Here is a 25044-nt window from a genome sequence, read left to right on the forward strand (position 1 = left end):
CCCAAGCTATATATCTTCTTACCTTCACCTTTGGATCATGGGCAACTCATAGGCTACTAGCCTGCTACTGTCAATCGTTCATTCCTCATGCCAAAAAATAAAACGAAATTGATTTGACTCTGTGCTGAATTTATAATTAGGTGGAAATAAATAGCCTCTTGTACTAGGGAGTTGATTAACGATGGAGGTGATGCGTACGTGCATAATGGGGGGCCATTTTGGTGCAACATTTAGTGATCCATGGAAGTGGAAACCAGTCAGGATTAGAGGACCACTGCAAGAAATAGACAAACCCAGCAACCCCGTGATGTTAGCTATTAATGACAAATGTATGATCGATTTTCAGGAAAAAAATTCAGTGACTGTATAACATTCTCATAGGCGGATTCATACCTGGATTTATAGACGGCTGGAGCTTACTCATATTCAAATTTCGGGGAAGATATGAAAACGTTTTCGTATAGTTATGTTCGTCGAAATGCCTCAAAGAGACTCTTCAAGCAGCACACAGTAGGTCACTAACAAGCTTATGTTCATGACCAATGAGAAAAAGCTTAAGCAATAATGTCACCTGGGACGTTTACAAGCTTACCACCACTATTTTTGGGTTGTTAAGTTGTTAAATATTGTCGAGTATAATTCAAGTGCTTCCTTTAAACAAACCTTCTTTCTGAATCGTAAATATCCAGGTCCCACGCTGAAGCAACCTCACAGTCACAGACTCACAGGGCCACTATCCAGCCAGTTGGTTTTGTTGGAACTGATCGAGGTCCAAGTTTGCTCTTTTTTCATTAAATTTGTGATGGAAAGTTGGAAACTGGAAAGTACATAAACTCTGAGAACTCTCTTTCTTTGTGTGACTGACTTGTGAGTGTGTGAGAAATGGAAAGCGGGCTTCCCATGCTCAACTGTTTGTTGCAGCACACACTCAGAAGCTTGTGTTCATGTTCATCAGATTCCTCTTCCAATTCTTCCAAGTGGGTTTATGCCGTCTTCTGGAGAATCTTGCCTCGGAACTATCCTCCTCCGAAGTAAGACAATTTCACTACAAAACCCCGGCAGATCGAGTTTATGTTGGGATTGTTGCAAAGTTAATGTTAGTGAGCCACATTGCTTAATCTTTTTTGCAGGTGGGATTATGGAAGTAGTGTCCTTGATCGCTCCAAAGGAAACAAAAGGAACTGGTAAAGCTAAGACACAATTGGGACTAAAGTACTTTGTGTTTTTCCTTCAGTTGGTTTTGTAAGAAAATGAATACCAACACTCATGGTTTCTTCCAGGATTCTTGTTTGGGAGGATGGGTTCTGTGATTTCTATGAATGTGAACAAGCAGGAAGTGGCTACTTAAAGGGGAGGTTTGGAGCTGATATTTTCTTCAAAATGTCCCATGAGGTTTATAATTTTGGAGAAGGGTGAGAATTAATATTTTGTCATCTATAATTTTTGTTGCAATAGGGGAGTTGTAATCATCTGAATTACATTGGCTGCAGTTTATTGGGGAAAGTAGCAGTAGACAATAGTCATAAATGGGTGTTCAGAGATGCACCAAATCAAGTGGACAACCCCAACTTCATTTCCTCTTGGAATGTATCCACTGAACCTGTAAGTAAGGCCTGGTTAATTGAATACCGTGTCATTTTTCTTACAGCAATGAATAAATGAAAGCCTAGAGTTCTAGTCTTTCTAAATCCTATCTTCTCTGGTCACATATTCTCACATCAGCAACCAAAGGCATGGGCGTTTCAATTCAATTCAGGCATTCAGACTATTGCCATCATTTCTGTTAGAGAAGGCATAATTCAGCTTGGCTCGTTTGATAAGGTGTTTAACTGTCACTCGATCTCTATTGATTATATATCTGCCTTCCAAAAATTTCCGGAAAAATCTCAATTAATCTGATGAATAATGACAGATAGCGGAAGATCTCAATCTGGTGATCAGCATACAGAGGAAGTTCAGCTACCTGCAGAGCATACCAGGTATTTTCGCCATGCAAAGGCCTTACCTACCTATCCAGCATCCCTACATCCTCAAAGCAAGTAACGCCCAGAATATGATTATGAATGGAAGCACTAGTACGTACACTGCTACTACTACTAGTATTGGTGCTGGGGTTAAGAGATTGTTCAACCTCACACCGCCGGATGATCAGATGATCAAGTCCATCAACTTGGGATGGAACACACCACAAAATGGAATAGGACTAGGACTCGGAGGATCATCATCCGTTTCAGTACCTGATCCTAATTGGTCGGTTCCATTTCCACCGCCTCTTCTACCCTCCATTTCATGCAGCCTTGGAGCTCTTCTATCAAAGCTACCTTCTGTTTCACCTTATTCCCCTTATATTAATGATGCCATTCATGAAGCTCCCAACACTATTACTACATCTACTACTACAGCTATGCTCATGAACAACAGCAACAACCACAACAACAATTGTGCCGAAAACAAGATACTGAAGGTTAGTGGTGGCATTATTAAGATAGAGTCATCATCACCATCATCCTGTCATTTAGATGTAGCTCAACAAGAAAAGCACAGTTCCATAGACCCTAATAATCTTGGTTTGGAAAAAGGACAGACTTAATTAGTCTTTTCTATATCTTTTGATGTAATAATAACGTCTGTAACATGAGAACATGTCTTGTTTTCTCCTATTTAGGGTACAACCATCATATGATTATGTGAACCCAGATAATGTATGATAACAGATTCACGATAAATAAAAGTATTACGGTCTAAGTGATCATCAACTACCTTCATTAAAGTAAATTATGTGATATGAATAAGATCATCATTGTCATCTTCCATTTGCTGCACTGATTGATTGAGGGTTTGGGGTAGGGTAAGTAACAGCTGGGGTTGGAGCACTGTGGTCTATCCCTATCCTTTTGGGATCGGAGTGGTCTACCATTATATGAAAATCAATGGTCCCCAGAAACCCAATTGAAGATGGAAAACTGACAAGAGAGATTGTTGGGTTGGAGTTGGATCAACATGTTGCCCTTATACAGCATATCCCGGCAAAATGGATGGTCGATATTTTGGTCCCCAATCATTGAGGTCTTTCATCATCTTCTAGTAGTAGCACTCATCACAAGTAGGTTGGTTGTCGTATGAAATAGTGTGTTAATGATAAACAAGGCAGGACCATTTTAGTTGGCAAATTTCAATACCATATTTCACTTTTGGTGATGGATTTCTCACCAAACAAAATGCTATATCTTAAACAACACAAAGAAGCTTTGGAGATGACATTGAGAGCCAAGATCGGGTTTTCACATAGTTCATTGATGGATTGATCGTCGCTAAAAGTAATTTCAGCAAATATATTTCTGCAATTCTGAAAAATTTAATAAGATAACTAGCTCTTTATAGTTTCAACTTTCAACATTACTCTCTTAAACAGAGACGAATAACTAGCTCTTTAGTTTGCATCAAAACTAGTGGAGACAGCAAACCAGCTCATGACACAATGATATACTCATTTACACCTAAAAGACTTTTGTACGTTAGTGTTACTGATATATGTACCCTTTCAAAAAAAAAAAAGATATATGTGTTTAAGGATAATCAAAATTGACAGAGAGAGAGAGAGAGTTTCGATTCAGAGAGAATGAGAATTCATGTGTATTATTCTTCTCACAAAGGAATGTATTTATAGGAATACATAGCTAGTGTGAAAGCTCTATGAGAAACTCAATTTGGTAACAATCTTCTCTTGTTGATTGAGGGCTGCAGCTCCACATACTTGCATTCAATGATGAAATCTGTCATGCTTGTTGCCTCTTGGTATAAAGCATGTCACACAAGTCTTCATACACTCAAGTACCTATGTTTATACACTCAAGTACCTATCTATACACTCAAGTACTTATTACATGATATAGACATTTATACTATGACTCATACATACTACAACATGAGTCATATATACTACAACACTCCCCCTTGGATATTTCATGTCAATAGTATTGTCTATGCCGTGCGCTTCGAAGTTGCCTCGTTAAAAACCTTGTCAAGTAATAAAACCCTGTGGGAAAAACAACCTTGGTCGAAGGAGAAAAAGAGCACAACGCGCGTTGAGTGTGGAGTATGCAATATCATAGCTTCAGAGATAAGTGGAGTCTTCTTATCAGCATCATAAGTAGGTAGTATATATGTCTACGAGAGGGATGCATTTAGAGTTGCTGCAACAAAACCTTGCCCGGAAAACCCAGTGGGAAAAAACCGTGGTCGAAGGGAAAAGATGAGCAAAAGCATATATGTTGAATCAAAACATCTTCAGGATGTAGTATAAGTGGGGCGACCATGCTAAAGATGTGCCTCGTTAAAACCTTGCCAGGTAACAAAACCCAGTGGGACAAAATAACCCTGGACGAAGGACAAAAGGAGTACACGATGGTCAAGTGGGTATACTTCTGGATACTCCCCCTGATTTCAACATCTCCTTTGTGTCTCCCAAACGTGGTGTTTCTCTCGTTGCCTCATTAAAAACCTTTGCCGAGTAGTAAAAAACCCTGTGGGATAAAAATAACCTCGGTCGAAAGGGAAAAAGAGCACAACACACTCTTCACGTTTCGAGACCATATATGTAGACATCTCCCCCTCTGATTGATCTTTGAGGAGAGTCTTTTATTGCTGATTTTATGCTTGATGTTGTCGCTTTTGATGCAGTCTTGCTTCATTTGTTTCAAAATAAGCAGCATTATCTTAAATGCTTGTAGGCTCATCTGTGGTAGACTTCAAACTACAACTGTTCGAACATGCGTAACTATGGATCCAGTCCATATACATTCACGAACTACTTCGTGAAGAGCAATACTCTCTGCATTGTTCGAAGATATAGTGACTAAGGTCTATTCTGTAAACCTTCAAGATATCGCGGTCTTACCCATGGTGAACACTTTACCAGTCTGGGAAGGCCTTTGTATGGGTCAACAGATACCCAATATCAGCAAAACCTTCCAAAAACACTTATGTCATTTTGGGGTAGGGATAGAAAACGCAGGCCAGCGTTTGGTGGCGTTTCTGGTGTGTGATGGGTCTGATTCCATCATCTCTTTGTAGGGATAGAATAAGCCCATATCGATCGTACATCTCAAGTATCGAAAGATATCTTTTACACCAATCCAATGGCGTCGCGTTGGCGCAGAGCTATACCTTTTAGCTAACAAGTTTATGTCAAAACGAGATGTCCAGTCTTGTGCATTGAGCTAAGTACAATAATGCGCTTATTCGCACTTCTGCCTCTTGCACATCTTTGTCTGATCATCCTTCAGACAAAAGATGATCCTTTTTAGGATCAAGACTACGAACGATCATGGGGTGCTTGAAGGCTTGACCTTTTGTTAAAATGCCTAAGCATCTATCAACACGGTGCTCAAGTTCCAAACTGAGGCATAATCGTGTTCCCCCAAAATCCTTCATCTCAAACTCGGATTTCAAGTGTTCAGCGGTTTCCCTTAACTCTTTAAGGGCTTCTAATGAAGATCATGTCCAACATGAAAACCGCGATAGAATCCGAAACTTGTTATGGAAACGCGCGGACATATCCCTTCCCAATCAAGTAGTCACTTTTAGCGAGCGTTTCAACTCTATTGCAAACGCGCTCCGTGGTCTAGAGCCACTTGATTTGGGTAACTAAAGTTTCACTATGAACTTTCATGTATATTCCATATCTAGATCCCCATAGAGATACATAGTGACCACATTTATAAGCTGCATGTTCAGTTATTTGGAAACTACCAAACTGACAGGGTAGTGGAGTGCAATGACATCCATTACGAGAGAATATGTCTCATCGTAGTCAATTCCAGGGCGTTTTGTGAGAAGCTTTGCGCCATAAGGCGAGATTGCCATCTCTTTTTCTCAACACGCTTTCTAACGAAGACCCATTAGTCAATAGGTTTTTATGTAAGAAGGTGTTGGCATCACTGGCTCAACGACCTTCCTCTTCGTTAGAGAATCTTACTTAACCTGGATCGCATCTTTCCATTTAGGCCAAATTTCTCTACGTTGGTATTCATGCTTCAACGGAGCGTGGTTCGATATCATCGATCTCAACAAACTCATGTGCATCAAAATGCGCAAATACATCATCAATTATGATGGAGTTTCTATTCCACGTCTTATGTACACTAGTGTGATTTTCATAGAGCTCTATATTCTCGGAAATAGGTTCTGACGTTGAGGCGTCCCCCAACGATAACCATAATCCGGAAGATACTCATAAGACGGATGTTGAGTGTCGATGATCCAAGGATTGTGCCAAAGTATCCTTCGAATCCACAGGCTTCCCAAGCATCTTAGCTGGGGCCATGGCCTGTAACACCAGAGTGCCACTTTCTATGGTGTTGGCGCCTTGCCTACCTCTGTGTAGGGTGGTGCTATGTCCTCTTATTGGGACGTCCTTCCTTGCAGGCATTTTTGCAGCAAATGTGTGTGATCTCATCACTTTTAATAGGGATCGAGATGAGACATAGTGGGGACAGACCACGACAATTCCTGTCGTTCCTGCTGAACATTCGAGTTCTTATCTCCCCCTAACGATGGGAAGACTGTCTCATCAAAGTGACATCCGTAAATCAAACGGAAAGGAGATCGCCTTGCAAGGGCATTAAGTGGCGAACGATTGTTGGAGTCTCAAATCCAACTAAGTTGCTCACTTATTGGTAAGGACCTACCATAGGCGCTGTGGCAACGCAATTGGCACATAAATGGCTCACTCGAATGTGTGTAAGTACAAAATATTTGTACCCAGTCACTAGCTGTAACGCAGATATACATTGAGTGGCGGTAGGTCATAGAGAAATTAGCATAGTTGTATGCGATATTGCATCTCCCCAAGCGGATATAAGAAGATTGGTGCGTATCACCAATATCTGAACTACCATCGTAGTTATGTCCGCGAGACCTTTTGGGCGTGTATATGGGAATGTGATGTCTAACATCAGTTCCTTTGCAATAACCATCGAAAGTCTTCGATGTAAACTCTCTAGCATAGTCAAATCTATTTGACTGAATGATGAATCTGGGGGGTGAGCCCATTGTCATATGATTTGTGCTAGGAGTATAGCATACGTAGCTTTTATAGATGGACAATGGCACAACACGTGATTAGTGTGTTTGCGTGTCAACCAACATCATGAGATATTCAAACGTCCGCAAGTTGGTTGAATAGGTCCATAAATATCACCTTGGATTAATTGTAAGAATGGTATATTTTCTTTAGTGTCCTTTGCATAGGATGGTCTCGATCCTATCTTTGCTAAAGAGCAAGCTTTGCAAAACGAAGTAACTCTTTGGACCAATCTTTGGTTCATACTTCTTTTCGTTTTGAGGAATGGATGTCCATGAAGTCTTTAATATATGGAACATCATATCACGACCTGGATATCCCAAACGGTCTTGCCAAAGCCTATATGTGTCAGAATCCCATAAGTCATCTCTTATGACATGGTTTGATTCAATGACTCGAATAGTGGTTGCATGCAACCCACTAGAGTGACACATAAGTTTCTCTAATACTCGTTTATGTCCGTAGTCATTAGAGGCGATGCAAAGGAACTCTTGTCCATTCTTACAATGTGTTTTCACATGAAAATCATTGGCTCTTATATCTTTCAAGTAATAAAGTTCGGAAATTAACACATGTCCATGATAATAATGCGACACTTTATTAATAGCCAATGATTACATCAAAGTTTCCAAAATCTATTCCAAAATAAAATCAAACTTATACAAATTGTAATTGCCAATCCGTTTGGTAATTCCAATGAAATATGACCAGGGAAGTAGAGAGATGTTGGTGGAGCGAGGCTCGCTTAAATACCCCGATCTCAATTACTTTCCTAGACATCATACTTCATTGGGTACGCCACATGAGAAAGAGTCAATACAATTGTCATTTGTTGACTAAGGCACATTTGCCGTTTTATTGGAAAATAGAAAAGGACTATTCTAATCAAAGTCTGCGGCATCCTCGTGCTCTTTACAACTTTGAAGTCCTCAGTGGTGAGAGTGATATCTTCACCATCTTCATCTTCAGCAAGATTGATATCTTCATCTTCAGCAAGATTGATTTCTTGCTCTCTCAATTGCCTATACTCCTTGTAGCTTGCAGCTAGTTGGGTACTTGCATGGCATTGCTTGAACCAATGCTTCAATTGATCCATATGGTATCACATCAAGATAATTACTTGAGCAGCATGCTTTGTGGGTGTTCGTTGGAACACAAGGCCCTGGTTAGGTGCCTGTATTATGGGCAATATCCCTCTCGTAGTGAGATGGTTCTCAACGTTGGTTACCCAGCCATGGTATTCCGAGCCTGTTGAGTCAAGCATTGGAAAATCGAGTCTAGGTTCATTCGACATCCTGAACAATAGGAAGATAAGATATATTAGTTTCGGAGTTTAAACTTCCACGAAAACTAAAATAATAAGATTTCTGAGCTATGCTACCAAGAAATCAATTTCCAAGAATATTTGGATTTAGATGAAAACAATGATGTTTGCGGATGCTCTTAGTCCGATTATTATGAACACTCTTAGTTCATTGATTTACGAACACTCTTAGTTCGTTTAGAGTGAATCCCCACGATTCCACTTTTAGTCCATAAATTGATGTTTTGTGGACGCTTTTAGTCCGATTATTATGAACACTCTTAGTTCATTGATTTACGAACACTCTTAGTTCGTTTAGAGTGAATCCCCACGATTCCACTTTTAGTCCATAAATTGATGTTTTCCGGACGCTCTTAGTCCGATTATTATGAACACTCTTAGTTCATTGATTTACGAACACTCTTAGTTCGTTTAGAGTGAATCCCACAATTCCTGCTTTTTGATTACAAGTCCCTGAAAAGAAGAGAAAAAGGAATACAAACTCAAAACAGGAACTTTAATCTTTAAAACTTACTTGTTGAAATTCGGAGCAAATTTGCTTCTGAACAGATCGCACTTCAAATGTTATACAGGTCTCAAAACTGCTCCAACAGGGCTGAAATTTGGAGATAAGATATAAGAGACAGAGATTAACAACTTTGATGAAGAAATGATTTTGATTAGATGTCCCGAAAAGGACGTTTATCGGCGTGCAAGCAGGTTGATCTGCACAGGAACGATCATACTGAATAGCTCCCACTTTGAATGGTGTACATGTCTTAAAACGACTTCAACAGGGCTGAAATTTTGAAGTTAGATAGAAAAGACATATATGAAGAACTTTGATGAAGAAAGTATTTTGATTAAAGGTTCTGAACAAGATGTTTCAGGGTGTGCAAACAGGCTGATCTGCACAGGAACGAGCGTGCTGAACAGCTCCCACTTCGAATGGTGTACAGGTCTCAAAACTACTCCAACAGGGCTACAATTTGGAGGTCAGATAGAAGAGACATAGACGAACAACTTTGATGAAGGAAGGATTTTGATCTGAGGTCCCTATCAAGATGTTTCGGGGCGTGCAAACAGGCTGATCTGCACAGGAAAATCACTTAAAAGTGTTTGGCAGGTGACTCGGCAGCTGCTGCGCAGCTTCTCGGCAGCTGCTGCGCAGGTCGCTCGGCAGCTGCTGCGCAGGGTCTCGGCAGCTGCTGCGCAGGGTCTCGGCAGCACTTGGCAGCGGTCTGGTTCTGTTCAAAAATTCCGGCGGCCGGTTCAGGCCTTTTCCGGCCGGTTCCGGCGATTCTGAGGCCGGTTCTGGGCTTCTGGGATCAATGGCGTTGATATGAGCTAGGTTTTGGAGGTTTTTTGTAGGTTTGGAAAAATGACTTCGATTGATGATGAACTCTACTCTTGTCAATTTTCGATTCTAATTCTAGAGCAACTTCGTGCTGATAACGTGTTTAAGGATAATCAAAATTGACAGAGAGAGAGAGAGAGAGTTTCGATTCAGAGAGAATGAGAATTCATGTGTATTATTCTTCTCACAAAGGAATGTATTTATAGGAATACATAGCTAGTGTGAAAGCTCTATGAGAAACTCAATTTGGTAACAATCTTCTCTTGTTGATTGAGGGCTGCAGCTCCACATACTTGCATTCAATGATGAAATCTGTCATGCTTGTTGCCTCTTGGTATAAAGCATGTCACACAAGTCTTCATACACTCAAGTACCTATGTTTATACACTCAAGTACCTATCTATACACTCAAGTACTTATTACATGATATAGACATTTATACTATGACTCATACATACTACAACATGAGTCATATATACTACAACAATATGTACGTATGTCAGCTAGGGATTAGGCTGTTGTGCTATGCTGACCTTTTTCTGGACAAATGAGACAAGTGGATTTGATAAAACACTAGTACAGACTACAGCTTCACAACTAGAAGAATGGTCCACAGCCTTAGCTTACCCAATTACGAATTCAAAACGAACCAGTCTCCCAAGTTGATGTATGATGAAAGCGGTGTTGGAATTATGGTATCAAATATTCATATTTAAGAAATCAAATCAAGTAATAAAATCAATTAAATCAACTAAGCCATCAGATAGACACAAATAATATAAAAGGAAGAAGAGATATGAAGAGTCAAGCCTGTGAATACAAGAGAGGCACGACATTCGCTGTCTTAAAGCCACAGCCTGGATCAAGGCAGTCAACCCTCATTTAAAAAAATATTCAGTTTACCAAAATACTTTTTGTCATTGAAACGACTTTAAAAATTTGATATTTGAGCCGTTTGGAACGAATGAGTAACGTAGGAATCTAGCAGTTTTTTTGGTATTTTTCATTGTATGTGTAGATATCACACTACAAGAAATTAGAGCTTTCACGATGCGAATTTACGGCGTGTGTTTTATTTATGGCACAATTTCAGTATATTTTTAGGGTAAAATATTTCTCCTTTTAGCAGTACGCCATGAATATTTGATCACGCGGTAAAAGACTCTTGCTACAGGCGGTCGTCCTTTTCGTTTTAAGGCCGCGAAAATTTGAGCTAAAACTTAAAAACTCCCTCCATGATAAAGTTTTCTCCCGCTCCCTCAATTTGAGTTAAACAAAGTGGTGGAGAAAAGAAAAAGAGAGTCGGTCTCAGAGGTCTTCCCCATTTCTATCTCTCTTAGACAAATCCAATTTCTGGTTCGCTCTCTTTCTCTATCCCAATCTCTTTTCAATTAGGTTTAAAATTTTCAAATTCCAGTTCTATTTCGTCTCTGTAACACTTCGATTATGTTTTTTGATTCCAGATCTGCGAGATTCAAGCAGAGTAATAATGCTTGGGCGTGGAAATGGAGGTAAGGGTTTGGGTAAGGAAGGAGCAAAACGACATTGTAAGGTCTTCCGCGACAGCATCCAGGGCAACAAGCCGGCGACGGCTCGGTTCTCAAGGTCGGCGAGGAGAAGGAGATCGGAAAGCAAGGCTTGAAGAAGCAACTTCTCAAGGAAGGTGAAAGCTGGGATATACCCCGAAGTGCGGTGATGAGCTTGACTATATTCACACTTTTGGATTGGGATCGATTGCGATTATGTTTGAATTCAGTCCATTACACCGGGATTTTGCTGGGCGATAGGGGGACATCGATCAGTTCACTCGGAATTTTTGGCCTTTCACTTGTATTAATGACCTGATTAAGTTGTGAGCTGATTCAGAAGAACGGAAAGAGATGAAGAAGAAAGCTCTGGAATGGAAGAGGCTGGCAATGGAACCAGGTGCTTCTTTCTCCCAGAAAATAACTAGGAATTTGGAAGAACAACATTGTTTGTTTTCTTAATTGCTTTAGTTGCATTTGGACTGTGGCAGCTAGTTCCTTCTTTGTAATAATTTATTAATTTCAATGTATTATTTGAATAATTGAGATATGACTTGGTGAGAATTTTTGTTCTTTACTAGCTTGTGCTCTGACTTGTTTGCCATCCACATTTCAAGACGGGTCCTTTTGTGTTTATCAACAACCAACTTGTCGTGTTAATTTTGAGTACAAAATTGGAATAGACAAATACTGGGTCATATTGTTAAACTAGAGTTTTGGTTTGGGTACTCACGATTTCTCCTTGGTTGAAGGTTAATTACTTTCACTTCAATTTCTTTTGGCTTTTAAAAGGAGAACTGAAACTTTGTTATCCCTTGTTTGAACTTGTTGATTTAGTTATATTATTCAGTATCAAATTGTTATGCACCCAGTTACTAAAGTATTTGGGTAACAAGACATCACGGGAATGAGTGAGACGGGAGTGTTCAGGTGGTGACTTCCACCAAGGAGGTGCATATTGCGTGTAAAGAACTAAAGATGCAGTTGAAATGAGATTGTTTCTGGTTATCAGATGGAGACCAAAGAGGCTATTTTCGGTTACCAGATGGAGTATGAAAGGTACTGACTTGTGAGAATAGTCTGGACTGTGAAGTAGAGTCTTAAGTATTTAGATCCGGTTTTTTGTATTGTGAACGTTTCTGTAATATCTTCTCATCCCAAGGGATAAGTGCAAATACTATAGGCATTCAATAGTTTTTTGTTTGTTTGTATAATTACCATATGGCTTCAAGTTGAGCAGGGAGCACATTTTTTTGGTTTCTTTGAAGTTACCCAAAGCACATTTCTTTCATGCTCTACTTTCCATCTCAAAGGAAAATTACCATACTATAATGCACGACATACTTTTTTCACATTAGATTACGTTGATTGCTAAATGAACAACGAACAAAATAAGTGGTTCACAAGAGCTCTATCAATGGCGAGAACTTCAATTTCACTCACAATACAACATCAGAATCCCGTTTTCTGCAACTCTCCTTAAAAGACAACATACTGAGCATTTTGAATTGCAATTTCTACTCTAAAAACACAATGGAATCTTATTGTCTGCTTAAATATTTTAAACCCTTAACATGAGCTTACTTTATTATATTATACAATGACATTGCATATATATATTTGAAAGGAATAAAATTGTTTTAACAAATAGTGATTAAACCAAGACTCTTCTGCAAAAACGAATTCAGCAGGGAGTGGGGTCTTCCAGCAATCAAGTTACATACGCAAACTACCACCTTTTAACCTCCAGCAGTCTCTTTCTTTGCCTGCATAAATCCTCTGCTTTTTATCAACCTGGAATATGTAACCATTTGAAAAACCAATGAGCAATGAAATGCTTGCATTATATTACTTGAAGAACAGTTAACTTGTAATTTGTTCTCAGGTAGCATGAATACAACTTTTACACTTTATCCATTGCCCGTAAAAGAAACTAAGAATCTATTCAAATGAATATTAGAACATAACAATGGTTACTAACATATCAGGAAAAACGTTTATTAAAATCTCAATACCAGACGAGTAAAGTTACATTTCTTCATGAGATTGCCAAAAATAGAGACCAAGAAACTGGAGATTTAACATAATTTCTAATATTACTTACTAGATATTGGGACATAAATATGCATTGCAATTACGAAATATTAGGACATAAACGTGCATAAGAATGTGATTGATGCATGTTCATATATAAAGAAACAATTAAGCACATAAAAAACAAAGTCTGACTAAAGATTTATCAATCTCCGAATCATAACTTAAAACAAGATCACATGCTGATGGAGAAGAAAACAAAAACCAACAAAAGAATTGAGCACAGTTACATTACATTTGGATCAAACGGATTAGTTGATAAGGTGAATCCATGACTGAAACAGCCGCAATCTGCTTAATGGAAGAAATTGCAGTTTGCTTAACCCCTTGATAATGCCGAAATTGCAGCCTCTATATATAAGGTTGTATTTGCCTTAATGGCTGGTCCCATATCAGCAAAACCTCCATTGTACTTCCAGCACATTAATCTCCTACAATTGTTATATGTGAAGCAAGCAAAATGAACTAAATCCTCAAAATCAAACATGCTCATATACATGCATCCAATCAAACCAAGTCAGTAAGTTGTTAACACATACCAGATTATCTGGCAACAACCTTCTACGTTTACATTTCCTCAGCAGTAACCATTTTCTTGATCGAGTTGAAGTTAGGATAAACTTTTAGCCAGAAATTTAAGACTATAGATACAAGGTATGTAATACTTATCCGCAGTCGGCATAGCCCCTATCCCTTGCTCTTGTCGGGAGGGAGGGAGGTGGAGATCCGATCGGGCAAGGTGAGGCGCAGCTGACGGCAGCACTTTGAGGCATGAAGATGACCCAGCTCTCTGCTCTCGCAATGAAGATGATCTGCTAACTGGACTTAATCGATCAGACTTGGTTCGTTTCTCGCACGCCGTGCCCAATTTAGTTTTCCCCGCCCGCCATCGGAATCTTCCTCTCCGTCACACCTTTAATCTTCTGTCTAAAATCCGATACTCACTACGAAACCAGAGATTGCCCGAATTCGATTACCACGACCTCTGCTCTATCGCGACCTCGACGATTCCACTCCAAGGATGGGTTGAAGACTTGAAGGTTCGGGTTTGTCAATTAGGTTTTAGGGGGGCCTCAGCTATCAGGTTGTGGTAAATTTTATTTCTACTGCACTTCGCTTTCTTTGGTCTTCGTTTGACTTTTCTTCACCGATGAACGACCAACTAACGGAGCCTACGAACTAACAGCGCACGTGACTTGCACACTGCTGGTGCAAGTGACCCGACGGTGCATGGAATCCTCTCCGCTTTCTTTGATCATATAAGGTTATTAGATCATATACCATACACAGTAGTAAATGCACATACAATAATAATAATATATGCTCAAGTTGAAAAATATCAAATCTGCGCAAAGAAGCAACATTGCATCCTCTAGGATTCATCAATACCATCATACGAATCATGCCTATTCATAAAGGCAGTTAAACCCAGGTTGTGTGTATTATGTGTGCTGTGAGTATCATGATCTGTTTGGTAAAGAACATGGGAAAGAGCATTTCTTTTGAATTTAAAGGCAACGATAGTGTCTTCAATATTGAAACTTCCTTTCAATTATGTAGACAAAGTAAAGACAACCTCCCAGCATTCTCTTTCCTTTAAAGTAGTTAATCTAACAGTTACCATACATAACTGCTGCAAAGATCATATACCTTATTCGCCTATGAAAGATGCAACAGAACAACAATAAAGAGGCTTTATGTGCATTTATGGATCTGTACGAATGCCAAATAGAATTCCTAATCTCATTCTTCATGTAAAAGAAAAAGTCAATAACGTATTGCTTTTAACACAGTAATACACACATAGATATGCACTAATATTCCCAAAATGATGTTGCAAATATATATCTAACTTGAAATTTCAACTTTACGGTTATGATAAACTGATCGTAAATGGTTTCAGTTTAAAATCTAAACAATGTGACTTTTGGATTACCTAATCAAACACTTAATGTGGCATCCATTGGTTTCTATGTTCAGACACATGCGCACATTCACTATAACAGATCAAGAACAATGCAACAACTCATAGGTTTGGTTTCTAATTAATTATTAGCTTTTCAAGCAATCAAGCATCAGGTCATGCGTCCAGTATTTGTATTATTAACGCACATGATATACATACCTTCTTAACCATGCATGAAATATTGCACCACATCTAGTCCTTCTCTAATGGATTTGATCTAATTCTAGAACAAATCATATATATGCACTCAGTCTCATGCGTACCTTGGATTACTGACGGTTTAGACGAATATGATCTGGAGAGATCACCACATACAATAATATCAAACTCATAAGAAAGGTAGACCGATCTTTAAACATAGCAACTAAGCCAGAAACTTTCGTCATACGGCTTTAGATTGTTGGAATTATGGTATCAATTATATTCATATTTAAGAAATCAAATCAAGCAATAAAATCAATTAAATCAACTAAGCCATCAGATAGACACAAATAATATAAAGGGAAGAAGAGATATGAAGAGTCAAGCCTGTGAATACAAGAGAGGCACGACATTCGCTGTCCTAAAGCCGTAGACGCCTCCCTACGTGCAGGTCATAACGGTCGTCTACAACTCCAAGATACAACCCTTAAAGTCTCACAGGATGTCTAATCCGCTTTGCACGACTAACGGTAGACGGGGTGCCAAGTGTTTATCGATTGCCCAAGGAATAGGAAATAGGAATGGAAAGGAGAAAGATGAAGAGTAAGAGAATGAGAGCATTACAAAGACCTTCTCTTTTTGTCTCAAGAGTTGAGTATTTATAGAACTCTTCATAATCTTTTGAAAAGATATCACTCTTCAATTTAAATAAATAATATTTAAATAAAATATGAGTTTTGAATCTTAATAATTTTAACCAAAAACCAACAAGCGGTGCCTAGCAGTTTTAAGACCTTAAGAAGGTTTATGTATTGTAGTATGAAAGTGATTATATGAACAGCCAGATTCACCGATTTTACGGCCATTCATGATTGATTGGTATTTTCTGAAAGATCGATCTTAAGCAAGGTCAAGAAGATACTTTGGAGAACTAATCTCGTCACATACAGTCTCGCACCACGTGACATTATGACAATGTCTAGTAATTTACATGATAATTAATTATTACTCGACATGTGATCTATATTAAAAATTAATTTAGAGTTCGTCTTACAAGTTAATCCATGATCAAAGCCATTTTAAAAGCTATATATCAACACAGTTAAGTGTTCTACAAAGAATGGGAATATGGTAGACTATTGAGGCAGTCCAGTACTACTACAAGGAGAAGAATTATGATCATCCATGGTTAATCGCTATTAGTTTGAAAATCCTAAGCAACGTAGAAAAGTTATTTTGGATACATGTAGTCACACCACGTATTAATGTTTTTTTAGTATATCTCATTAATTAATTGTTGTTTGACATATGATTCATATTAAAAATTTTAAGATTAACTTTTTAGAGTATAAAATTGTTAATGTGATTTAAGATTTTAGTTCGATGAATTCAACTAAAGTGTAAATTAATGATTTTTTTTGGTAAACTAATGACTTTTTTTTTATGGAAATAGGTCAGCCCTTTCATTATAATTCAGCAAGCAGTACAAAAACGAAACACCCCTAAAGAATCGTTCATTAGAATCTCATGAAACCCTATTCTAGAAGAATAAAATCCCAAAAAATCTCGAGTACACCCACCTTTTGGTAAATTCACGCACTTTTATTCTAACAAAAACCTAGAAACCTCGAAGCTTACATAAAAATGTTCCAACTAAGGTACTGGTTTTTGCGACCCAAACAAAAATTAAACAGCACTATGGGCTATAGAGACCCAATCCATCCAGTCCACTTGAGGCCCAATATTCCAAACCATGGCAAACCCTAGCATGCACAGAATCTCCATCGACAGCAGCAATGCCGCCGGTGCCGCTATCACAACTTGGTTGTCCACCACCACAGCATGATCACTGCCACCATCACCACTTAGCGGATCCAACCCTTTTAACAGGGTAGCCTTGTCCCAATTTGCATCGTTGCTGCCAGCGCCGGCACGAGTAGAGAATTGCGACCAACACCCAGATGCAGCACAACCACTGCTGTAGCCTAGAACCCCTAAATAGTTGCCGCTGTCAGAGACACGACCCAACATATCTGGAACCCACAAGCCGCCACCACCACCATCAACCGATGTCGTCAACCAATCCGCCTCAAAGTCCATGAATCTAACCGGAAAAACCAATAGAGCAACTCATGGTTGCCAACATCCCAACTCAAGAAACCAGGAATAGAGTCTGCCCCATATCGATCTCCATCCCCAAACAATAATCCAATCCTAGCCCGAAATCTATCATAACGATGAATATCGCCATTAACCTCCGTCAAGATAGGGCAAACGGCTGCACCATCCACCACAATGAGGAGAAGAAGTAAGAGTAGGCCTAAACCTACAAAGATCTCCAAGGACAAGCCGTGGAGAAGGTGTAGAGCCGTCAGCCTTGAAGGTCGGCGGTCACAAACCCTAGCAGGGAGAGAGCTAGGTCGGGAGAGAGTTTTCATCTGGATCTAGTAAACTAATGACTGGTTACATGTTAAACAATACATTAGATATGCATTTTGTCATTGAAGCATTCATATATGGTATATGTCCAATACACATAAATAAGACTTGGCAAACCCCACGAGTTCTCCCGAGTAACTGCATTTTCCCCTTGCAAGTAATGTTGTGGAATTGAAATCAAGATTTATTACTAAATCATGAAGAGAGAATTAATGTATGATTAAATATTGCTGCATGAGCTAGAAATACACGACTAAAATATAGGAAGCTCGTTGCAAACAAAATGAACTAGTTCCTAGTCTTGATCGACCTAACAGAGTATAGCTAGTACATTATTGTAGAAAATCTAGTAAGAAGCACACCTCACTCAATTTATAAAAGAAATGAACTACTGAATTAATTAATTAATCAAAGAGAAGGGAAGATAATAAATTATTAGTGTTGCTAATTTCCACTGCCTCGGTCGCTTGGACCAGTCTTTTTGATCTCTCCAAGTCCTAGAACAGTGTGAGAATTGATGAAGGCATGAACCTTTCTTTCCGAGCTTGGACCTCCATTTTTGATCCCTCCAAGAGTCTGAGAAGTTGTGAAGGCATGACCTTTTCCTCCTGAGCTCGGACCTTCATTTTTAATCCCCTCAAGAGTTTGGGAAGTGGTGAAGCTGTGACCCTTTCCTCCTGGACTCGGGCCTCCACTAGTCTTCATTGCTTCAGTGTACAACTCGTCAATATCAAACAAACTACCACTCTTAATAGAGGATAAGCTCCATGAATTGCCGAATTTCAGAGGACGAGCTTCTGATACGAACAGAACCATATTAGAGCAGATTACAAGAACAAGAACAAACAAGGAGCAAAGAGGCTTGAAACTCTTAGCCATGATCGAGAACTATATTGTAGTTTGGTGAATGCTTTGATCAGAAACTAAAACTGATCGAGTACGCGTACGTAACTAGCTACAACTTTGATGTATTTGGTGATGAGTAAGATGGTCTAAATCTATGTTCTTTATATAGGAAGAGGATCGATAGTACGTATAGTGGTGTGTGCAATTAGGAAGGTGGGAATGGGGAAATTCATACTTTGACTCACCGGCCTGGAAAAACAGAGAGGGAAATTGCATGGCTTGCGCGCTCGTTGAAGGTGAAGGTGAAGTGAAGGACCGGCCATCTGTTGAGGACGTAAGTGATGGACTCAGATGACACCTTTAATTCAGAGACTAAAAAAATCACTTGGTGCTTTAGTGGGATCCCTTTATATTCCAATTACTTAATTAAATTCCGTTTACTGTTATTAGTAATGGCCAGCTGAGTAACTGCCAGCGTAATATTGCAAAAGCACAAACCAAAAGCATAGATATTAATCCAAAAATTAGTGATGGATTGCAAGAACTTCCTAGTTTTTCAGCCTCAGCCTGGTTATTTTGTGGCGTAATTAATTAACTTATGTTTATGCTGGCAAACTATGACCTTTCAGTTTTTCGAGAAAAATCAACAACTTGGAAGTCATGAATTTGAATTTCATCGACATCATAGGTAGTGTAGTGAGGTGGGGGTAAAAAAAAAAGAGAAAATTATGCTCATGTTCAAAACAACTTGGCTTCTTTTTGATACAGAATTTTTCTTTAAATTTGATGTCATAATTAAGTTGGTAGTAAGTCTTAATGAGCCTTGCTTTCCAAACAATCGAGGACACATGGTTTCAAATTGACGAGCAGTCTAAGCAAGTGATGAGTGAAGTCTGGAAAATGGTGGTCCAATTACTATGAAAATTCCCATATATTTCAAAGGAATTAGGAACAGGCGTTGCCAACCCAAATATATAGATGACCAAATGCGAAACGTTGTTACAACTTTGAAAGACCAAAATTCCAAAGCACGGACCGGACGGCACTAGTAGACTAAAGTAATCGGTTTGATTTCTGCTGTTGGACCAAGCTAGACACAGACATCTTCTCTGCCGTGTGTGCTTCACTCTTCTGCTCGTCGTCACCATTTTGCTTGTGTTCTGAAAGTTCGACTCTACAAAAATGGTGGGTTACGCAAAATTTTTGGTTCGCCTTGAACTTATGGGTCGCCCCTGATCTTGCCAAGCACCTGCGCAGAAGACCAATTTGTTCTTTCCACAGATTACCTAAATTTTCCACACATTCTAGTCTTTTCAAATATCAACTCCCAACGAAAATGAAATTGACTTCCTCTTAATTTTGGTGAGAACCGCACATCATTTTATTCTCGATTTGGGTTGGTAAGCTCATGATTCATCGGGAGTGTATCGTTTCCACCATCACTAGTGTTAGTTAACATCCCCAAATTTTGCTTGTTTGCTGGTTGGTACAAACATTGACACATAAAAAACTGTGATTTTAGAATTCTGCTTCCCTAAAGACAATAATCAACATTCACCCAACTAAGAGCAATTCCAACAGCTTCCTTATAATTTTTGTATTATAGGGAAGCAAAAGTCAAAGTTTTAACCTTTTTTTCTTATCCAACTTCAACAGATTCCCTATTTTACAGCAATCTCTAAAATCTCTATAATTCTTCCTTCAAATTTTAGAGATTGCTGTAAATAGAGCGTGTTTGGATGAGGGAAAAAATGATGGAATTTAATTGAAAGTGAGGATTTCATAATTCCTAAAAGCCAATTCCCTCGTTTGGCATTATCAGATTGGAAATTTTAAATTTCTATGTGGAAAAAAAACGAAGGAATTCGTTATTTAAATTCCTCACTTCAATTTCCACCAAAATAGGTGTCATTTACGAATTCCTTTGCAGTATTCAATTTTTATTTCCAAAACAAGACTTTTTTCTATTTTATCTTTTTATTTGTTTTAAACTTTCTTAATTTATTACACATTTCAAATCCTAAATAGATGCAACCAAACAATAGAAATTGCAATTAATGGAATTTTAGATTGATGGAGTTAAAGATTCCATTATTTATAAATTCCTACGGATTTTATAATTTTCTCATCCAAACGCACCGTTAGGGAATTTGATTTTCTCTTTCCTCACTATCCCTAAAATGGGAATAGTTAAAGGAAGTAATAATCATTTCAATTTTTTTCCTTTTGCAAGCAACAAAAACTTATATTATAGAGGGTGTTTTTAATAACTTAAAATGAGAGGAGAGACTTAAGGTGAAAAAAGCTCCGCACTTGTCGGAAAGGAAGTTTCGTTTTCGAAGAGAGTAAACCGTTTCTGTTCAAATGTTCCATCCGGCGGCATGTCTTCGAGACGTCGTCGTCGGACGGGTAGTCCTGGAGTCTGAGTCCACCGGTGACGGTCCGAGGCAGGCTAGAGGCTGGGATGGTGAGGAACGATGGCAGACTTCTGGTTTTATGCGGAGCAAGCTACAACCACCGAATCGGGCTTTGGACGATTGGATCCTTCGGTGGCCGACGTCGTGGAAGCCTCGTCGAGGGCAAGGGCGACTCGGGTTGCAATCCGGACCCGATTGGAATTTCAGGGTGACGATGATCCGGCCACTGTTGCTGGGCTTCTACCAACGGTGGCTTGTTTTGTCGGACTTGGCTCGACGTTTCTGTGGTTTGGCGGCGGACGGTTCCAACGCTAGTGTGGTCCAGCTACTGGTGCGAACCATGGATCGCCGGCAGAGTCTTTCGACTGTGATGGTGGTATGCGTCTGACAGCACGCGAGGAAGGATGCAAGGAAAGTTGGGTCGTGGGCCTTTGCTCTGTTCATGGGCTTTTCCTGGTGGGCTTGTGCTCTTTTATTAGGTATTATAAGTACTGTTGCTATTTTCAGTCCTTGTATGTTTGTTTTTCAAAAAAAATTCTGCCATTCTCCGGTAGAATTAGGTGGGCTTTGTCCCGGCTTGCACGTTAGGTGTGCCTTGTCTGTTCTAGTGAGGAGGCGTGTCGTTGTTGACTGGGCGCAACCTCTTAGTTACAGAAAATAGCAGAGTGTTATTGGTCTTGTTTCCGATTGGCAACATAGTGAGACAGCTGTTTTTATTTGTCAACTAATGATCCTCTTCGTGAGAGTGATATTGCCGGTCTGTCACCATAAAGCAAATGCAGTTGCCAGAGGTGTAACCATTGCTATTGGGTGCATGTTAGGATACATTATTTTTGTAGAGGTTCCTGCTATTATTGCAGGACATTCTCTTAACGCTAATTGTAAGTTGGGGTTAAGGCACCACGTCTCCCCCATGTATTCTTCTGTTTCATTAATCAAGGTTTAAGGACAGCTGTACCGCCCTTCTTAAAAAAAAAAACTTATATTATAGAGAAACTATTAAAAGAACTATACTGGGTATTTCCAGACAAACCAAGCAACAAAGGCCCAAAAAAGCCCAAACAAAACAAAAGAACGAAAAACATAGTAGACCCAAACTAGACAAGCCCACAGTTTTGGTCAGCCAAACATCAACCCATCAACAATGATGCCGTGAAGAACAAAACATATCCAACCAGGTCGAGTGATCATTGAAGGGACCGATGACCAGTGGCGGATCCAGAAAAGTTTCTTAGGTAAGGCAAGATTCAAGGCAAACAAGAAAAACCCAGCCTAGGTAAGGCAAGATTCATCTGGTTTTGCCCTTTTCTGCTATGTTTTAGGTAGCTTCTTTCAGCCAACATATATAAATCAAGGTAAACAAGAAAAACTCAGTCTAGGCAAGTGCCCAAGCTGGCCTATATGTGGCTCCGCCCCTGCCGATGACGACTCCGATCAAAGAATATCTAGTCACCAAAGTTCTAGATACAAAAACAGTGAATTAATTCTCATCAACTCTTGAGTTTATAGTATCGATCAAACCATGAGATTTGCTAAGACGAATGCCAATGGTATCAAATTCCATTTCCATTAGAGGAAAAATACAATTATATAAAATAAATTGGAAAAGTGGAAAACACCATCCAAGCCTAAGCCTGCAATTACAAGTCCGCGTATGAGACATAAAATTTTGGCACAACCCAGAACAACCTTCAAATTATAGAACGAATAGGGTCGAGCAAAGCCAAAGCTAAGCTGGCAGGGTAGGCAGGCCTGTTTGTAGCTGTGCCTATCCATTTTCTTCTCCTCCAGGAATATGCTAAATATGAGACTAGCAATACGACAATTTGTTCTTCTCCATGAAACTCTTTTCTTTGGATCCATTCTTATGTCCCTTGGCGATTATATACCTTGGTCGCTAAAAGCCACAAATTTTTTTTGGCAGAAACAGACATTTAATTTCTATCTGCACACTTGGCTTCTGTTTGTTCTCATTCTCTCGATCGAATCCTCAGTACCACCAATCACAACCAAAACCCTCAGATGCAGTCTTCTTCTTGTTCTTCCCATTCCAATTTCAATCTTAACCATACTAATAGCTAATTAGTAAAACAGAACAAAACCCAGTTCTAATTTGTGAAATTATAGTACATAAAATTCAGCAAATTCCATCTCTTATAATATACAGAACAAGCTTAGGAAAAGTCAACCAAGCATACAGTACAGATCAAAGTACCAAAAACCCAGAAAAATTCAAGAAACTAAAACGGAAAATCCAACGGAAATTACGAAATATATATATGAATAATATCCGATTCTTGAGCTTAAACCCTCATCTTCCTGGGCCTCTGTTGCTGTAATTCATCTTCTCATAAAACCGAATCGACAGAAGCGAGAGCGAAAGATTCACCTCATCCTTCCCCCACCTAGCGTGCGGCTTGGCGGCCACCACCGGCTTCAGCGGAGCCGCCCACGACGACGAAGAAGACGACGGAGCCGACGACGAAGAAGAAGAAGACAAGGACGATAAAGAGGACGGAGAAGGCCTAGTGAGAGGCCAGATGTAGAGGGAGTGGAGCCTCCGGAAGCCACCGAGGGCGAGGACGACAGATCTCAGCTGCTGATTACCGCAGCCGATGTTAGCCCAGTGGCGGGTGCAGATGAGCTCCCAGAGCCGCTCGTCCTGGGCGGTCTTGTGCCACTGCTTGCTCACACACGACGCCATTCCCAGTGTTCTGGCATCAACGTGCTTAAACACCTCGAATATCAGATTATCGTCCAGATTCGTAAAGCCCGGGCCTTGAACGATGACAACCTCCTCTTCTTGCTGCTGCTGCTCAATCTTGTCTTCCCCTTCTTCTTCTTCTTCCACCTTTAACTTCTTCATCTTATTATCGCCCTCCTCCGCCATGGAAAACCCACGCTTCATCAATCGGAAGGAATCTGGGTGAGAGAGAGAGGAGAGAAATTATAGTGGGAGAGATGATGGGTTATAGGATATATGGAGAGAACAGGTAATAACGAGGGAGGTGGGGGAGGTTGGGATTGATAAAGGAGGATGGGGGAGGGGCCTGGTTTTTGGGGTGTTATCGAAGACGACAATAGGAGGAAATGAATGCGCTTTGGTTTGTGTCTCAATTTTGACGAATACCTTCTGCACCTAAACTCAGCTTGCCTCTTTTCTCTTACCTGCCTAATTTGTTTATTGTGTTGTCTCCTTCTGTAAATTGGCTCTACTGCATTAATCACAACAAAAATACATTTGTTTTCTTGCTTTTGATTTTATGAAGAGGCATGAAAATAAGGAAATCCAAATCCTCTGTCGGTGAAAGCTGTTTTGCGTTTGGGAAAAAGAAAAATTAATCAAAGCGATATTTATCTCACAACAAGTAAATAGTGATTGAAGAAAAATTTTGGAAAAGAAAAGAGAAAAGAAGATGAAAGCGCCCCTCAGAGTTTTCTACTCCGTGTGTTTTGTATTCAGACACGATCTTGTTGGCATAACCGATCGCAGTGTTTGTGACGTGAATGCTCACACACTGTGATTTATAATTCAACGGTTATATTGAAAAAGATTCAAAACGTAAGCATCGTACATGGTTAGTTGTGAGTCGTTTTGTTTGTTCCTACTGGAGCGGGATGTTGATTGGGCGGGTAAAGGGCGATGTAACAATTATGTCCTTGGCGCGGAGTCTAGCTTCTAGCTATGTGCTCTTATGTCGTGTATCTGCTTAAGGGGATTCTTATTCTGGGACCAATGTTGGATAATTGCGAACAAGTCCTCTGCTAAGTTATGGACTTATCAAGATGAAATTATTAGGTTATCGAATCTTTATTTTTAATTTGTATCCAGTGTTTATGATTTTTTTTTATCGTATTTTTGTCTTTTTAA

General features: G+C 39.5%; 2 protein-coding genes and 2 long non-coding RNA genes across 5 annotated transcripts; 1 reads left to right on the forward strand and 3 right to left on the reverse strand.

Moving 5' to 3' along the window:
• Positions 1-348: 348 nt before the first annotated feature.
• Positions 349-3169, forward strand: LOC133739594 (uncharacterized). Of its 2 annotated transcripts, XM_062167380.1 has the most exons (7): positions 354-510; positions 690-1031; positions 1131-1184; positions 1281-1412; positions 1491-1602; positions 1723-1821; positions 1913-3169. In XM_062167380.1, exons 2-7 carry the CDS (start codon positions 883-885, stop codon positions 2588-2590), a joined length of 1224 nt encoding a protein of 407 aa, XP_062023364.1. In that variant the 5' UTR covers positions 354-510; positions 690-882; the 3' UTR covers positions 2591-3169. The 2 variants fall into 2 exon arrangements, with proteins under 2 accessions (XP_062023363.1, XP_062023364.1); XM_062167379.1 differs by having other exon boundaries at positions 349-1031.
• A 4529-nt stretch (positions 3170-7698) lies between these two features.
• LOC133740918 (uncharacterized) lies at positions 7699-10224 on the reverse strand. The gene is made up of 2 exons (XR_009861502.1): positions 8923-10224; positions 7699-8379 (listed from the first exon to the last, which is right to left on the reverse strand). It is a non-coding gene; the product is annotated as an uncharacterized LOC133740918 (long non-coding RNA).
• A 2462-nt stretch (positions 10225-12686) lies between these two features.
• LOC133738198 (uncharacterized) lies at positions 12687-14451 on the reverse strand. Its single transcript, XR_009860005.1, has 3 exons — positions 13904-14451; positions 13600-13795; positions 12687-13064 (listed from the first exon to the last, which is right to left on the reverse strand). It is a non-coding gene; the product is annotated as an uncharacterized LOC133738198 (long non-coding RNA).
• An 8834-nt stretch (positions 14452-23285) lies between these two features.
• Positions 23286-24288, reverse strand: LOC133739202 (F-box protein GID2). Its single transcript, XM_062166939.1, has one exon. It carries the CDS (start codon positions 24079-24081, stop codon positions 23485-23487), a length of 597 nt encoding a protein of 198 aa, XP_062022923.1. The 5' UTR covers positions 24082-24288; the 3' UTR covers positions 23286-23484.
• Positions 24289-25044: the final 756 nt, after the last annotated feature.

The sequence above is a fragment of the Rosa rugosa genome, chromosome 3 (genome assembly GCF_958449725.1).
Source record: "Rosa rugosa chromosome 3, drRosRugo1.1, whole genome shotgun sequence".
In the NCBI taxonomy this organism is placed as follows: Eukaryota; Viridiplantae; Streptophyta; class Magnoliopsida; order Rosales; family Rosaceae; genus Rosa; species Rosa rugosa.